Source organism: Megalopta genalis, chromosome 2 (genome assembly GCF_051020955.1).
Source record: "Megalopta genalis isolate 19385.01 chromosome 2, iyMegGena1_principal, whole genome shotgun sequence".
NCBI lineage: Eukaryota > Metazoa > Arthropoda > Insecta > Hymenoptera > Halictidae > Megalopta > Megalopta genalis.
Genome location: NC_135014.1, coordinates 29,552,244 through 29,568,266, shown reverse-complemented (window position 1 = coordinate 29,568,266; position 16,023 = coordinate 29,552,244). Strand labels below are relative to the sequence as shown.

The 16,023-nt window shown below is 39.7% G+C and overlaps 3 protein-coding genes across 10 annotated transcripts; 2 read left to right on the top strand and 1 right to left on the bottom strand.

Moving 5' to 3' along the window:
- Positions 1–402: 402 nt before the first annotated feature.
- On the top strand, positions 403–2,040 carry epsilonCOP (coatomer subunit epsilon). 2 transcript variants are annotated; one of them, XM_033487024.2, is made up of 4 exons: positions 403–539; positions 670–865; positions 1,014–1,502; positions 1,579–2,040. In XM_033487024.2, exons 2-4 carry the CDS (start codon positions 770–772, stop codon positions 1,885–1,887), a joined length of 894 nt encoding a protein of 297 aa, XP_033342915.1. In that variant the 5' UTR covers positions 403–539; positions 670–769; the 3' UTR covers positions 1,888–2,040. The 2 variants fall into 2 exon arrangements, with proteins under 2 accessions (XP_033342915.1, XP_033342914.1); XM_033487023.2 differs by lacking the exon at positions 403–539 and having other exon boundaries at positions 559–865.
- A 93-nt stretch (positions 2,041–2,133) lies between these two features.
- On the top strand, positions 2,134–7,974 carry LOC117230003 (poly(A) RNA polymerase gld-2 homolog A). Of its 6 annotated transcripts, XM_033487014.2 has the most exons (12): positions 2,481–2,716; positions 2,839–2,898; positions 2,978–3,732; positions 3,812–4,200; positions 4,291–4,475; positions 4,544–4,827; positions 4,908–5,076; positions 5,150–5,293; positions 5,373–5,501; positions 5,578–5,767; positions 5,831–5,946; positions 6,026–7,974. In XM_033487014.2, exons 3-12 carry the CDS (start codon positions 3,547–3,549, stop codon positions 6,187–6,189), a joined length of 1,956 nt encoding a protein of 651 aa, XP_033342905.2. In that variant the 5' UTR covers positions 2,481–2,716; positions 2,839–2,898; positions 2,978–3,546; the 3' UTR covers positions 6,190–7,974. The 6 variants fall into 6 exon arrangements, with proteins under 6 accessions (XP_033342902.2, XP_033342904.2, XP_033342905.2 ...); XM_033487011.2 differs by lacking the exons at positions 2,481–2,716; positions 2,839–2,898 and adding an exon at positions 2,134–2,423; XM_033487013.2 differs by lacking the exons at positions 2,481–2,716; positions 2,839–2,898 and adding an exon at positions 2,134–2,457.
- A 77-nt stretch (positions 7,975–8,051) lies between these two features.
- Upf1 (Upf1 RNA helicase) lies at positions 8,052–15,499 on the bottom strand. Of its 2 annotated transcripts, none has more exons than XM_033487009.2 (5): positions 14,756–15,499; positions 13,869–14,146; positions 13,638–13,793; positions 12,961–13,554; positions 8,052–12,880 (listed from the first exon to the last, which is right to left on the bottom strand). In XM_033487009.2, exons 1-5 carry the CDS (start codon positions 14,954–14,956, stop codon positions 10,738–10,740), a joined length of 3,372 nt encoding a protein of 1,123 aa, XP_033342900.1. In that variant the 5' UTR covers positions 14,957–15,499; the 3' UTR covers positions 8,052–10,737. The 2 variants fall into 2 exon arrangements, with proteins under 2 accessions (XP_033342900.1, XP_033342901.1); XM_033487010.2 differs by having other exon boundaries at positions 14,768–15,498.
- Positions 15,500–16,023: the final 524 nt, after the last annotated feature.

Here is a 16,023-nt window from a genome sequence, read left to right as displayed (position 1 = left end):
TCGTTTTCTTCTACCGTTGAGATCTTTGAAATCGTCGAACGGGAAGACCGCTTACTTGTCTCATTACATATTTCTAATTGCTGTTATCCTTCCCCATTGCGATTTTGACACGGTTAAGTGAGCTTGAGTTCTTCTGACAGCCGGATAACGTGAAGGAACGGTTCAAAATATCGTTCCATGGCACAATCACTGAACGAGCCTGCTTGTTGACTTACGTTTACGCGCGAAATACAAACTGATCTGGATTTGTGGTGAAGGACGACATCTATACCTCACAGATGCACTGTGATTTCAATCTTCATCGATAAAGTAGTGGGAGTAATAAGCCGGCGCCATCTTGTGGTTGAATAAGGTATTAAATTATCTAATGGTTTGAGGGTTTTGCCGTAAATGGCACTGCGATGTTCAAACAAATTTAATATGTATTAATTTGAAAGACTACAAATATCAGTTGCAGAAATAATACGAATAAAATATTCGATAAATAATAAACCATAGTTTTTAATCATAGTTTACGTGGCTTTTACGATACTTCATGCGTATGTTTACACAGGTTTAAACACTATGACACATGATGTGTGTCCACGTGTACCAAATACATTTGTGTAGAAGTAAAATACCTCCCTAAAAGGTGCATTTTATTTATTCTTAACAATTAAATATTTTCAGTTATCGCTGCGATCACTGCGAATTTTTCGATAAATTCTCTACGTTATCGAAGTCGGTAATCCATACTCATTTAAATAGTATACAGTGTTGAAAAGACAATATGGCCGCGGACAAGATTAATCAGTTTTTTGGTGTGAAAGACAACTTTTTCATCGGTAATTATCAAGAATGCATCAAGGAGGCACAAAAGATAAAGGTTTGCGATACAATCATTAGTTGTTTGAATATTCTTTTCCTTGCATACTCTCTTTGTAATATTACATATGACATGTATTTCTCTTGTCAGTCAACTATCTGTCACTTCAGAAACAACTGGTTCTTTAACAGCATGATTTTTATTGCAGCCGTCTACGCCAGAAATGGCGATAGAACGAGACGGGTATCTCTATCGTGCATATATAGCACAGAGGAAATTCCGCGTTGTATTAGATGAAATCAACAGTTCATCACCAGCTGTACTTCAACCCCTAAAAACATTAGCGGATTACTTTGCCAACCCCGATCGTAGAGAAGCTATACTCGCACAACTGCAAGAGTCAATTAGTCACATTGATTACTCTAATTACAACTTCTTGATCGTTGCTGCCACTATCTATTATCATGAGAATAACCTTGATGCATCCCTTTCGGTACTTAGGGATACAGAACATCTAGAATGCATGTCGTTAAAGTTAGCAATTTATTTGAAAATGAACAGAGTAGACCTTGCGAAAGAAGTATTGAAATCTATGCAAACGATAGATGAAGATTCCACTGTGACCCAATTGGCTCAAGCATGGTTAAACATTACCACTGGTGCGGACAAGTTACACGAAGCCTATTATATACTACAAGTACATACAGAAATCTTTTTGTAAATATATTTATTTTAGGCAACTTTTTTTTTATTAATGCGTTCTATTATCATAGGAAATGACAGATAAATATTCTCGCACGAATATGATGTTGAATGGACAAGCTACCTGTTTCATTGGACAAGGCAAATACGAAGAAGCAGAAACAGTTTTACAAGATTCTCTCGAGAAGGATAGTAACAATCCAGTTACTCTGATCAATATGGTTGTCCTCTCTCACCATTTAGGAAAGCAACCAGAAGTTGCCAACCGTTACCTGAGTCAGTTAAAGGAGTCTCATGCAGACCATCCATTTGTTAAAGAATATGCCCAAAAGACTTCAGAATTCCAAAGGCTAGTGAAGCAATATTCCGTGTCTACATAAAAACACGAAACCAGACTACTTTATGCAATTTCTTTGTAGATAGAAGTATTCATATATTTTCATTCAACTGATTGAATAAAAAAGAGAAACATTGTCAAAAGACATACAATATGTTTGTAACAATTGTAAAAGAAATTAAAATGATTACAGAAACATTTGATATTTTATTTCACGATGATCGCGTTTCCCGTGAAGAGATTCGAAAAGTGAAACGATAGGCGAATGTTCTCGCGGTTGGTTTGGTAAGTCCAGATTTGGTCACGCGTCTCGCCATCTGACGTCGTGTTCCGCAAGCATCTAGTGTCAAGCCAAGGAACGTCTATTACGTCGAGGAATTCGAAAATTTAAACGGCAAGTCTCGTAGTTGCTCCGGATGCGTTAAAAGTGTCAAGAGCCTCGCAGAAATCCCAAGGACGTGTGTTCGTTGCAAAAATAATAGACTCGCCAGCAAGGATCGCGAGACACTTGGTGATCCATCTGATTCCGGCGGGAGATACGACTGCAGCTAGCCAACAATTCGAAATATCTTCCTCTTGGTAATAAGCGTGGCAGCGACACACGAAATCTATAGTAACTATTTTGGCAAATAACTACACACGACAGATCAAACCTATACGGATCCTCGCAACATGGCGACACGAAATTGGTAGACGATCACACAACGTTAACCATGCTCGAAGCTGTGATGAATTCTGTAATAATTCTTGCCGCGGTGTTGATCTACTCCGAATTTTCTGTGGTTTCTCAACTACTTCGCTCTGTTCCGCCAGAATTCCGATTTTTTTCAAGTTATTTACGAACAGTGTCTTGAACGTTAATCGCTCGGCAGGTAGATTTTTTTCCTACACGCACCACCCTTTGAATATAACCGAACATTGTGCCCCTCGTATGTTTACGATACCGATTCCACCGCGTGAGTAATAAGTTTGAAATAATTTTCTAATTATACAGCATTACGATATTGGTTTCATGTAACCTTACACATATAACACGTACACATGGATTTCTATGGTACACACAACTCATGTGTTTTTACTGATCTGTGAAATCTGTGGTTGGGTTCAGAATGTGTTGTATTTTATTGTTGCAGGAACTCGTTGCAAAAATTATAAAACCAGTGTTTGTGCGGACACCTTGGAGAATAGAAAGTTTTAACGTTGGCCTTGAACAAAAGCACGGTCCACTATTTGGGATTAATACGGCAATAAACAAGATTCAGTCAGAAAAACGAGCCTATGTATATTCAAAGTAATTTATAGTTACGAAGGAATGAGATGCATTGTGAAAGAAGATACAGGGTTCATATTTAGTTTTTCAAGAACATTATCAATTTATATATTATTTATTTAGTAGTTAGCAAGACATATACGTATATATATATATATTTAATAATTTATTTTCTATATTATTGCTCATTGAAAACGAAAAAGAAGGTATATCATATCTGCATCGAAAAGAAGTATAGAAAGAACAAAGAGATTTGTGTACACGATTAATTTTGTTTCGTGTCTTTTGACATATTGTAAATGAATGAAATTAACATTTGATATTTAACTGATTTTCTTGTATGTAGTGTGATAGCTACGCCGTCAAAGATACAAAGTTTTTCCATAGATTTAAGTAGCACATTTGATATTATTCTGTACATTCACTTTGACTATGTATCACACTATGTATCCGCCACAAATAATGGTGCAGATAATGGGTGGCCAACAGGCAAATGGACAATGTCCACCAGTTCAAACACATGCAATGCATATTCATGGTACAAATATGTTTCATCAAGCTGAGTACGCAAAGTATCGGCCAGATGCTTGTGCACAAAATAGACATCAGTTGGTGCAGGTACAATATTGTATATAAGGATGGTGAAAATACCATCAATATTTATTTATCTTTTGGAGTACAAGCAGTATTCTTGCAGACAGGATCTTACCCATTGGAATTATTGCAACTGATGGGTGTTGAAATACCTTCTTTGCGACGCATAGAATATGTGCAATCGAATACTGGCACACCTTTGGGAAACTGGCAGAGACGTGTGAACGCTTCGAACAATTCACCTATTATACCGTCTCCTCATGTCGCTTTTAGACCAACTAACAACGGTTTGGTAAAGAAATCAAATTGGTATAGTAAACCTGGTAAAAGAACTCCGTTCAGAGAAACGTTCGGGAGCAACGAAAAATATGGTAGCGATAGTGGCTTTAGTTCACGTTCACCTACGCCAAACAAACATCAAATCGACAATAGTCTAACAGAAAGCTCAGATGAACGAGATTCTGTAGTTTCTTCTGTTGATCAGAACATGAAGTAAGTATGTTATATTTGGCAAGAAAAGATGAAATAGTTTCACGAAAATAATTCCAGTATCATAAATTAGGAGGCCTCTTCTTTTTATAGGAAACCACAGAAACCTCATTTGAATAATGCTATAAATAATAGAGTAATGCAGTACAGCGTTAATTCAAATGCTTCTACTCATCAATTTTATCAAAATCAAAGACACGTTAATGTTTATCCTACTGCAATGTCAACGTCTAGGTCGCAAGTGCAGAATTATCAAAATAAAAGGAGATATCACTCAGGTAGATTTATGTTCGTATAACTGTTGGATTTGTTTGTATATTTGTCTAATCAACAATTGTATTTGTAGGGAGGAACAGTCCACCTCCTCAAAGACTACAACGGAGCAAAAAGTATATAGGATTAATATCGCCAAATTATAATACAATTCCTAGATATGGTATTGCTCCAGATCGATTCCTTGCTAGATCACATTTGGTCGAAGTAACTCACACGCCCGACGACCTGCTTAATGGATCCATTTGGGATAATCTCTCCAAAGATATTTGGTCAAAGTTTATGTTGAATCAGCAAACTGAAACTGTTTACAGAAACAAAATGATGCTATGGAGATACCTCTATATTTATATTAAAGTAATATCGATACTATTTCATCGTATCACTGTCACTTAATATTTTATGTTTAAATTAAAAATTAAATGTTTTATGTTTAGACTGCATTTCCAAAATATGGTTTATTTTTGGTTGGATCTACGATGAATGGATTTGGATCAGATAATAGCGATGTTGACATGTGCCTTTTAGTGAGGCATACAGAGATGGATCAAAGAATTGAAGCTATTGGGCACTTGGAGCAAATATTGAAATGTTTAAAGAGATGCGGTATGTTGATTTGAGCAATGCAATTATCACTGCACGTTTCATCTAAATAAAATAATGTATTCTGTGCCGACAGTTTTTATAGAACAATTGGAACTTATACAAGCAAAGGTACCAATCCTGAAGTTCCACGATTCGATACAAAATTTAGAAGTGGATCTAAACTGTAACAACTCGGTCGGCATTCGTAACACTCACTTGCTCTACTGTTACTCTCGAAGTAAGCTGACTGTAGATAGTAAATTATCCAATTAAATGCGAGACAAACCACCCGAACTAATCTCTAAATATTATCACAGTTGACTGGAGAGTGAGACCACTGGTTCTCGTCGTCAAACTTTGGGCTCAGTCTCAAGATATTAATGATGCAAAGAACATGACCATATCAAGTTATTCCTTGGTTCTTATGGTTATACATTTTCTACAGTGTAAGCGTAAAATTTCTCATTTTGCCAAATTATATGAAGTTCAATATATACCTGACATGATTCGTTTGTTTTTCAGGCGGTGTTAGTCCTTCAGTGTTACCTTGCTTGCACACCCTTTATGAAGGTAAATTTACGCCACACACAGATATCCATTGCATCGATATGCAAGAAGAAATAGACATTCCAAGTACCGTCCTACGGCCTAAGAATCGACAGTCGTTAGGGGAACTTCTAGTTGAATTTTTTCGATATTACGTTACATTCGAGTGAGTAGAAACGTGCCAATCTTAACGTTGTACTACTGTACTAAATCAATGAAATTTGTACAGCTTCAATCAGTACGCGATATCAGTACGGTTGGCTAACAAGATTCTCATAGAGGAATGTCGAAGAGCAAGGTCCTACAAAAATGATCCACACCAATGGAAGTATTTGTGCATCGAAGGTAATTGACTTGCAACCAACAAATTGGAGATTATCTTCTTTGACTTAGTGTTTCATACGATTCCCTCGTACATTTGCAGAGCCATTTGATCTAACCAACACTGCAAGATCAGTGTACGACCCTGACGTGTTTGCAAGGATTAAACGTATCTTTGACCGCACGTACCAAAACTTGAAGGAGCACCACGACCTGGCCAGGATATTTGTTAAGATGGATACTGCTACTTCCTATATTGTCACGTAACTGTCGTTCACAGGCTAGTACAGACATTTTTCTTAGTTAGGGTAATTTTCTATAGGGGAGCAGTTTATTTTTGCCATGGGCCTCGATCAAAGTAATCATGGAGCAACAAAACTGATATCCTTGCCACACCGAGATGTCGAGTACACAGAATGTGGTAATTCTCTACGCTTATCTCGAGCTATCACGCTCGTACCTTGTGATAATAACTTGCGCTTGCGTGCAATGGCTCACCTGTTGCGTTCCCAACGTCGAATTTTTCTTTCGTTTCGTTTCCGTTCGAATTACTTTTCTTTTTTCAATGTGCAATGCCACTTACATTACGCGTTTCTATACACGAAGCGAAAAGAAATATATCGATCGCAATTGTTATTTACATATTTAGAAAGATTACTCAACGAATTCTTTTTTTAAACAATACGTGCAATAGCCTCGAGAAAGACCTTGAATTCAATCGAAGGTTTGACAACGTTCTTCTCGTATGAACATTATTTTTTCTTGAATTCGAATTCCGATGTGTCCTTCGTGATAAAATTTCATTTTTTTTTTCAAATACATATATAAGAACATGGTGCCTTACGATTATCAAAGTATTATTAAATTCAATCGTTAAATACACATAGCTTCACGCTGGATACGATGAAACTATTTGAGTTTTTCACGGTCATTACTCACAGCGAAAAAATAAATATTGTTAGCTCGATACGTCAGGAAAAAGATTTAAAATGAAATATTCAAGAACGACACGTCAATGATTTTTCGTCTAAACCAGAGATATTCATATACACAAAAAAAAGATACTTAGCCTTGATCAAAAACTCATAATCGTAAATTTATATTTAAAAAGTAATGAAAAAAAAACTTAAAAAAAGAAAAAAGACAAAAAATTATTGTTCGAAGAAAATAATAAGAGAAAATTTAAAAAAAAAATGGATAAGTATAGATCGACAACATCGAACTTCTCTTCAATCTACGTATCTTATTTAATTGTTAAAAAAAAAATCAAATCTACTAAATGAATATAATATGTATTACTTACATCTTATCATGGTCACCTTTTGACCATCTACATTACGTGCCAAAGAAATTAATTTCGTCTTTCGTAGGTGAAGAGATATTTCGTAATTTGAACATTCTATTAATTGCGTATTTTCTTTTTTAAAAAGAGGCACGCCAATCAAGTATGCATTTTGGAATTTAAAAAAAATAGACTGAAAAAGTTCTCTACCATAGAAGTAATTAAAATTTCAACATTATCTTCGTAACTCGTTATGTAGCAACCGAAGTTCCTATTTTCAATGTAAACGTGAACACTGTCTTTTGATTCCGTTTCTAGTCTGTTGTTCACTTAAAATGTAATGTAACTCGTTGAATGATACTTAGAAAACAGAAGGCTGTGTTGACAGTATAAAAATTATCAACTGAGATATTCCATTGCTGGGTCTGTAACGAACGAATCCTCAATGACACTTGATTTTTCGAATGGAGATCGATGCCTCGTTAACGATTATTTACCGAAATTTTTTTTGACTATAAGATTTTTAAGATTCATTCCCTCCGATAATTGTTATCTTTTGGCGGGCCCAGTAAGTTTTTCTAATCAATAATTTACTTATTTTTGTACGAAATGTAAAAGATTTAACTGACAGAGAGAAAAATACCTTGTTATCTTCCCCCCAATCGTCAATTCTACGCACACCTAACGCCAAAGTTTAAAGTAACAGTATATCAGACTTTTGTAATTTTCATTTTGCTGTTAAATAAAAGAAATATTTATATACGTTTAAAGCCTCGCCCCTTAAATCTACCACGTTTTCTATCGGGCAACGCGACATATCCTTCGGTTGAAAGACAGAACTACCCAGTTCCTTCGAATTAAATTTATTCGTTCCTTAAGGTTTTCACAATGAATTTCCATATATTCTGCAGTTAGCGGTGCGCTGTTGGTCGGAAAGGATAAAAGAAAACAACTTTGGATTTGCATAATGCTGTTCTTTCAATTTGCTTTTTTTTTTCTTTTTCTGTATAATCATCTCAAATTTATTCGTATTTGTGATCAATTCAAATACCGCGAGAAGCCAACACAGACAGAAAGTAGAAAATAAAGTAGCAGGGGTATTTCGTGCGTGTGTGAACGTACTGTAAGAGGGTAAAAATGAACGAAACAAAAAGAAAGCGCATCTGAATTACAAATTAGTAGATAGAACGATATTTTGGTCAGTACATTAGAACGAGTAAAATACCTTGAACGCTAAATGGACTAATTCACACCGTTCACGGACAATGAATAAACGTTCCAACGATGTCAGATGTGATATATCTCTGTAAAAATTTCAGAACTGCGTCCACCGCATTTGTCGGATGTTTGTACGACTCTTTGTTCTGTGTATTCGTGTGTGGGTTATTATGTACCATCATTGGTAGCTATACGGGAACCGATCTTCGCCCGTTATTCGGTGAACAAGCGACCATAATTTCCCTCCGCATTTTAAATACGTGCGTTATTGCGATATTCTTTTCTTTTACAATGTTCGACGGTCGTACTCCTACCAAAAATGAAACAAAATATATACCAAATGAGATATACTCGTTTCTCCATTATTGCGCTCTGTCGACCCCTGCCGTAAATAAAATATATACACGTATATGTACGTACGCGGTCTAACCAGACAAATAGAAACTAATAAACATGATCAGAATTAGGTCAATTATAGGATTTCCTTGTTTGGTCAGCATAATCATCAACATTACGCCCCAAGCCTGCGAGAAGGACTCCGATCTTCGTGATGATGATATATTTTTGGGTGTCGGCCTCGTACTGTTCGACGACCAATTCAAAAGTTTGGCGACTTTCGATCGACCGATGTTCTCCGTCGGTAAAAATATGTTTCCTGTCTCGTGGTGTTCGTTCCCCTGTCCGAGTTGCCGGCGTGTCCACGCGTTATTGTCACTCCCATCACGATTTACGATCTAGGTAAGGGTGGAAAACAGATGGTACGAGCCATCAAGAACTACTCCAAGGTCTCCCCTGTTTTCACAATATCTCTTTCACGAGGCATTTCCTTTCGTCTCTTTTTCGTTCCCAACTCTGTTTCTCTCGACTCGAGCAGTAGTTCCGTGAACACTAGGTCACGAAGATATTCGAACACTTGCAGCAGCAATCACGAATCGTAACACGTCGAACGCTATTAACAAGCTTCTAAAAACACGTTTCGTTTTTAATCGAGATACAATTCGAATCAGCGGAATTGCATTGTCGAGGTTTAAAGGCCAACCGATCGAGTCCACAAACGGTTACGAAACATTTACTATAAACAGATGTAGTCCAAAGGTCACGGAAGAAAATATACGCGCGTACATATGGGTCCGCGAGGGCGGTGCGAAACGAGAAATTTACCTTTTACGTCACCGCCTCGAGTCTTCATAAAACCGACGCTTATAATATATGTTTCTTAACGGTCTCCCCAAGCGTTTCGTCTCAAACTCCGCTTCTCGATGACTCGGCTGTACCTGGGAAAATATAATCCCGATATGACGTTTTTGTGCGTCGTCGTTCGCGATTTCTTAACCGGAAGTGTTCGAACACTGTCGTGACCCGATTTTTTCGTGTAGCCCCAAGGGAGATCGGTAAGACACGTAACGCGCGCATCGATATGCTGATATATTATTTTATCTCCGATATCTCTTCCCCATGCGGTTTCGTGAACTATTAATATTCGTAACGTTACGTCTTGTCTTTCCTTTTCATCGTGCAGAGAGATTCGGTGCGGTCGTACGTTGAACTTACTATATTGGCACACTTTGTCGTAATCTGGTCGAGTCACGAAGCGTCACACGTCCCATCATATCCTCTTTATTATTTATTTATCATCATTATTATTATTATTATTGCTGCTGCTTTTTTTTTATTTTTCATATTTTGACTTTTTTTTGTCTTCGTTTCTTTCTTGGTTTGGTTGTTGTTGTTGTAGTTGTTGTTCCTGTTGTAATTCTAGCGTCACTCGATCCCCGCGATAAAACGGTCCGTTCACGATAAGCGCGTGTCACGGTGAGTTGGTGGTTTTTTTTGTGGTGAATTGTGTGTCGTCTCCCAGTCTTAACCCCCTTTTATTTTGTTACCGTTGGCGTGTCGCCGCACACTGTGCCATGTTCCATCCGACGATGTTTTACCATTCATTTTTTCCCCTGGTCTTCAATGTTTTCTTTTGTTCACATCGACGGTTCGCTTTTTTGGTTCTCTTTTCCCATTTTTCGTTTGTTTCATTTCATTTCCTTTTTTTTCTTTTTCTTTTTGCGACGAACTCCTCTCTGTTGTTGTTGTTGCTGCTGCTGTTGCTTTTTTTGTTTGTTGTTGATTTTAAAACCCTCTTTACTCTTTAACGCCGACGACTGCGTGCATAATAATCGTACTCGATCGCCTCGAGCCGTTTTACCGTTTTGCGCAGTTAGTGATTTGTGGTTGGTTGGTCGAAGAAGAATTTGTCGAACGAGCCTTCAGTCGCTCCCGCGACGCTGCATAGCAATTGCGTTGCTCAGCCGTACAGTCTCGGCTCAGTATGGCTGGGAGAACTGTCCCCCGGCTTGCGAGTGCCCGGACTGATAAAAACCACTTCGGTCACCTTGGTAAGTCGAGTCCTGCGACAGCAAGCCATCCATCTGTGACTGAAATTCTCCAACCGCGAACGAGTCCTGTGAAAGTTCTGCCTGGCTCAATCCAGGTTGAGAAAGGCTGAAGCCCGGTTGAGACATGCCTTGAGTCGTACCCTGGGTTAACGGCAAACCAGGCTGACTATAAGGTTGGGTATTCTGCTCCGTCTGACTCAGTTTACCCATGCGCGGTCCCTGCTTATTCTTGGACAACGTGGTTCCTCGACGGTTCCGTTGGTTCTGTCTGGCTTGTAGTGCTTGCTGGTGTTGATTGTAGAAGCGTGGTGGCACGTGTGCCATGTTCATAAACATGCCTACCGGAACCGGCACGTTGTTCATAGCAGCTTGTGCCCTCTCTGGGCTGATGTAACTGATGGTATCGTGAGTCCTGCTGAATATGTCAAGCGGCACGTTCCTCTGATAGTACGGATTGTGATTCTGCGTTCCGTTCACCTGCGTGCCTGACCTGTCGTACACCGATCCTGGGATCAGAGCTTCTCTGGCGTCGTACATGGACGTGGACATGAAATGTGAGCCCGGATTGGCAGCGTTAACTAGTTTCTTTGGCTTGGCGAACTGGATCATGGACTCCTTCAGATTGTTCAATGGTCCCTCCACGAGAACCTTCTGTTCCTTGTAGAAACTCAATAGATGATTCCAGAGCGGTTGCTTGGATAACACTTTCGGGTTTCCTACGATTATTATTCCATACTTGGCCCGTGTCAAGGCAACGTTCAAACGTCTTGGATCGTTCAAGAACCCAATGCCTTGGTGTTCGTTCGATCTGACGCAAGACATGATTATTATGTCCTTTTCTCGACCTTGGAACGCATCCACGCTGGCAACCTCGATCTCTTGGTAGAGCTTTGAGTGCAACGATCCCTGATATTGCATGTATTGTACCAAATAAGCTCTCTGCCCCTCGTAAGGAGTTATAACACCGATCTGCTCGGGTTTCACGCCGCAACGCAGGAAACGCGTTGCTATTTTTTCAACGTTTGACGCTTCGGTTCGATTCAAGTAGGAAGTGCCACTACCAGCGATCTCTTCTTGTCCCTGGGTGACATAGAAGAACATAGGTTTGTCTGGCGCAGGCCAGGGGAAGTCGATCTTCAGCAACTTTCTTTCATCGGCGCATACACCGTTCTGTAGAGAACCCTCATAGAAGAAGTTCGATGGGAAACGCGACAGATCTGGGTGCATACGGTACTGCACCTCCAAACGGAAAGGTCTAATTCCAAGAACGACCAGTCTCTCGAACAGGGATTGCGACAGGCCCGCTCTGGCGGCCTTTTTGCACATTACTACTGGTCCTAATTGGCAATGGTCACCAACAAGGATCAATTGTTTAGCTCCGAGCACGACTGGCACCATGCACTCAGGCTCCGTTGCCTGCATACTCTCGTCAATTAGGATCGAATGGAATTTCAATCTATGCAGCCTTGGATCACCTGCTCCCACACAAGTACAACAAATTACATCGGCTGCTTCCAACAATTCTTTCTCAGCTGCTTTCTTCAGCAGCCTGTAACGTTTCTCATCGACACTGGATAGCTCTCCTGTTTCGTCCTTCAATTGTTGTAACTTCTGTAACTCGGTGTTCGTCTCCATGTTCTTTATCTGATTGTGCAAAGCAAGAAAGCTTACGGGCGAATCGATTGCTTCTCTCGATTTCGCGCAAAGTCGCACTACTTTTAAGTTCGACTTATGTATTTTCTCTGTCAGTTGGTCTACGGCTGTGTTGGAAGGAGCACACACTAAGACAGGTCCACCATTCTGCTTCACCAATTGGTAAACTATCGTTGCGCTAGTCACAGTTTTGCCAGTGCCAGGTGGTCCTTGAATTAAAGACAATGGTCTCTGGACTGCATGCTTTACGGCATATACCTGAGACCGATTCAAGTCAGGTAAATTAGGGGCGCTGAAGTGCTTAGGCAAATGACAACGAAACAGAACCTCCTCCACCTCGTGTCCCAATAATCTGTGATAGATGTAAGCGGATACGGAAGTATCATCCACGGCAAATTTCCGTAACGCTAATTGCATTCTACAAAGGAAAAATAATTATGCATTAGACGATCAATTTGAAAACTTTCTTCTTTCTTTGAATCTTTCAATATTACTCACCGGTCGAAGCTGGTACTCTTCCAAATGAAGTCGACAACAAAATTACTGATGCATTCCGTTGGTGCTCCAGAATTATTTTTCAATTCTATACCAACTTCCTCACCGTAATTGTCAGGAATTTTTATCACATGTCCAATACCTGACCATGGCTTGTGCAGTTCGCCCAAGTAGCGAAGTCTTAATTCATCTCCATGCATCAATTTCATGTCACCGTCAGTTTTGGCAAGCATAAAGTATGCTATGGTCTTTTTGTTCAAACCAACATCCCATCGAACTTCGATGTTCTCCTGCGTTTGAGATTCCTTCAAGCGTTTATCATAATCTGCTTCTAGCTTCACCAGGGGACCGAATATATTTTGATATTGGTAACCATCCTCGTAACGTAGGAGCACTTGTTGCGGTTCCTCATCCACACCAGGTTTCTCTAGATCTTGGAAAGTCGCGTCTACGTTATCGCGCCATAATTCTTCCAATTTGTTGATCTGCTGTGCAGAAATTTGTCGGGCACGAAGTTGTTCTTGTTCGGATGGAATCTTAACCAGCCATGCCAAAAAACTACGATCTTCGATCAAAGGCTTCCACTGTTCCTGATCCCTAAAAAAATACAATGAACATTCAGTATCTCAACAACTTCGTTATACCCGTCTTTAAATTTTCTTTTTAATATCGACAATTACCAATTCATATCTTTCAAGGAACTTTGAGCCGCACATGGTTGCCTACACAGAAGGACGACAACAGAGTCTGCCTTTGCCGGGATAAACCCAAGAACAAAAACATTTCTAACAGCGCAAGAGTAGCATTCCAGAACTGTTTCTCCCAGGGGGCCATCCCTAAAAGTAAGAGAAATATGTAGTTCAAAAGTAAAAATGATGATATAACAAAATTCATTAGGTAAGAAGCAATACCTGTGCAGAGTAACTTCCTTATGCTTTGCTCTGACAAGATGATTGATGATATGAGATCCGGATGTATTACCACGTCCATTACAAAACCATTTGCGGCAGACATTGCACATAACAACGCAAGATGCTTCATGAATTCCACAGTATTTACAAGCATGGTCTGGTAAATCACGATTATAATATGCTTCCTCCTCCTCCTCTTCGAACTGTAATTCAGCAAGGCTTTGCGCAGCTCCAGAAATCTTCAAGTCCAAGGAAGATCCGCCGCTCGTTCCATTAACCTAATGAAAATTATAAATTAGTTCCAAATATCAGTCTCCCTTCTTCGTAATTAATGTATATGTGGTAAAGGTACACGTTATTCTAATTTCTCACAGTACGTTAACAGAAGTCTATGCGTTTCACTTGCTTCGTATCTAGTAAAATTTTTATATTATGATACAATTTTATATACAATTATTATCATTATCATATCCGACAATATTTAAACGGTTGCAACGTATGCAATTCATTTTGCATAACAATGTGAAACAATGTTCTTCATCAGGGTGTCACATAACCTCTCAGGCTCGAGAAAGTTATTCTTGAAAAATCCGACTCAAAATGGAACCACGTTCCCGAGGTATTGTAGCGTGATTAGCTGGCGTTACCCTGAGCCTACGACACCGGATTTCATTGAAAAGATTCGAAAAGAACAGCTCGCGAAACGAACGCGAAACGTGAACGTGTGCTCACTGGCTCGATCGGAGTACGTAAAAATTTAAGGAGTCACAGAAATGAACAATACTATGCTATCGCGTTTGCATTACCACGAGGAAATAACATAATCTCGACGCGAAATAGATCATTCGAACAGGTTAGAGGTTGAACTTGAAAAACATATGACGAACCAGAAAACCAACCTGTACAGGCTGGCTGGATTGACTTTGAACAACATCGTGCTGTGAAGCTTGCGTCTGACTCGGCGATGGTAGGGTAAAATCGGTGAAATCAAATTCGCTGCCCTGCGTGTCCGCTCCGATTAGATCCGCTTCCTCCGGATCGAGGAACGTGAGGGTTTGACTGCTTGGTCCGTACGCGTCGACGCTCATGCTGCTCCGATACTCGACGTCCTTTCCGTGTCCCTGCGATAAATGGACTGTCTCTCGCACGGTTGGCGAACACCAAAGAACACTGTCTCGCGCGCGACAACGCTGCGCTGCTGAGGAACACTCTCAGAAATGACTCGCGAATACAATCGGGACACAACCGTGGTTAGGTTCCAACTCGACTCAACGACTGAACACTTTCGACTAAACTGGCCCAGAGAATATCCTACGCCATACTTCGTCTCGCGCACGTCTCGTGCGCACCAGTCGCGCGCACCTCTCACCGACACGACTCGCGCGCACCACACCGAAACGGGTCGCACGCACACTAACTTTTCTCCTTTGCGCTTCGCTCGTCGCGTGTTACGTCATCAGCTGATCTTGAACAAGAGTTTTTCGAGGACTCGGAGAGAAGACGTACGGAAATTTGAAGATTGCGTTGCTTCGAAGACCTGCAGACCCCTAATTTTCTCGCGAATCGATCGTTCCCGTCGATTTTCCTTGAAATCTTGATCGGTCAGACTTCTTCGATAAGATGCAGATTGCGCCGCGTTCTCAGAGATGGCGGCATCGGTTATTTGCGACTTATAGCGGCTTCCGCGAGAGGGCAAATAAACGAATAAGAGTAACAGTTCTCATTAGTACTCGATTTTTCTTAAACAAAAAATTATTGCTTGTTAGATATATGGCTGATCATAAAGTATCTCTAAGTAGTGCAATTAGTTAATTAATTTGAGCTCTCATTAATATTTATACTAGCTAAGTTTTATTGAATATACCGAATACATGTAACTGACTGAGGAAACTCTATGTACATTTTGATATCCAAACCATTGGGCTTAAATCAAGGCTAGAGACTTTTAATTTATAAATGCAATAGTACTAGTTTCGTCCACGATTATCATACAGACTGCCTTGGTAAGTCTGCTATAAAATAATATTTTCGAGGTATATATTCATCCGTGATTTCTTTTCAGTCGTATTTTCCAAGAATCGAAAATTGCCAATCAGTTTCCCTATTTTCAACAAAAGGGCGCTGTTCGTCATTCTTCGATCTTAGATTGTTCTAG

Coding starts and splice junctions, on each gene's coding strand:
- epsilonCOP (XM_033487024.2), top strand. CDS start 770: ATGGCCGCGGACAAGATTAATCAGTTTTTTGGTGTGAAAGACAACTTT. Junction 866..1,013: donor AGGAGGCACAAAAGATAAAG/GTTTGCGATACA, acceptor TTTTTATTGCAG/CCGTCTACGCCAGAAATGGC. Junction 1,503..1,578: donor AAGCCTATTATATACTACAA/GTACATACAGAA, acceptor CTATTATCATAG/GAAATGACAGATAAATATTC.
- LOC117230003 (XM_033487011.2), top strand. CDS start 3,547: ATGTATCACACTATGTATCCGCCACAAATAATGGTGCAGATAATGGGT. Junction 4,201..4,290: donor TCTGTTGATCAGAACATGAA/GTAAGTATGTTA, acceptor TTCTTTTTATAG/GAAACCACAGAAACCTCATT. Junction 5,947..6,025: donor GAAGTATTTGTGCATCGAAG/GTAATTGACTTG, acceptor GTACATTTGCAG/AGCCATTTGATCTAACCAAC.
- Upf1 (XM_033487009.2), bottom strand. CDS start 14,956: ATGAGCGTCGACGCGTACGGACCAAGCAGTCAAACCCTCACGTTCCTC. Junction 13,794..13,868: donor AAGGAAGTTACTCTGCACAG/GTATTGCTTCTT, acceptor TCTTACTTTTAG/GGATGGCCCCCTGGGAGAAA. Junction 13,555..13,637: donor TCCTTGAAAGATATGAATTG/GTAATTGTCGAT, acceptor GTATTTTTTTAG/GGATCAGGAACAGTGGAAGC.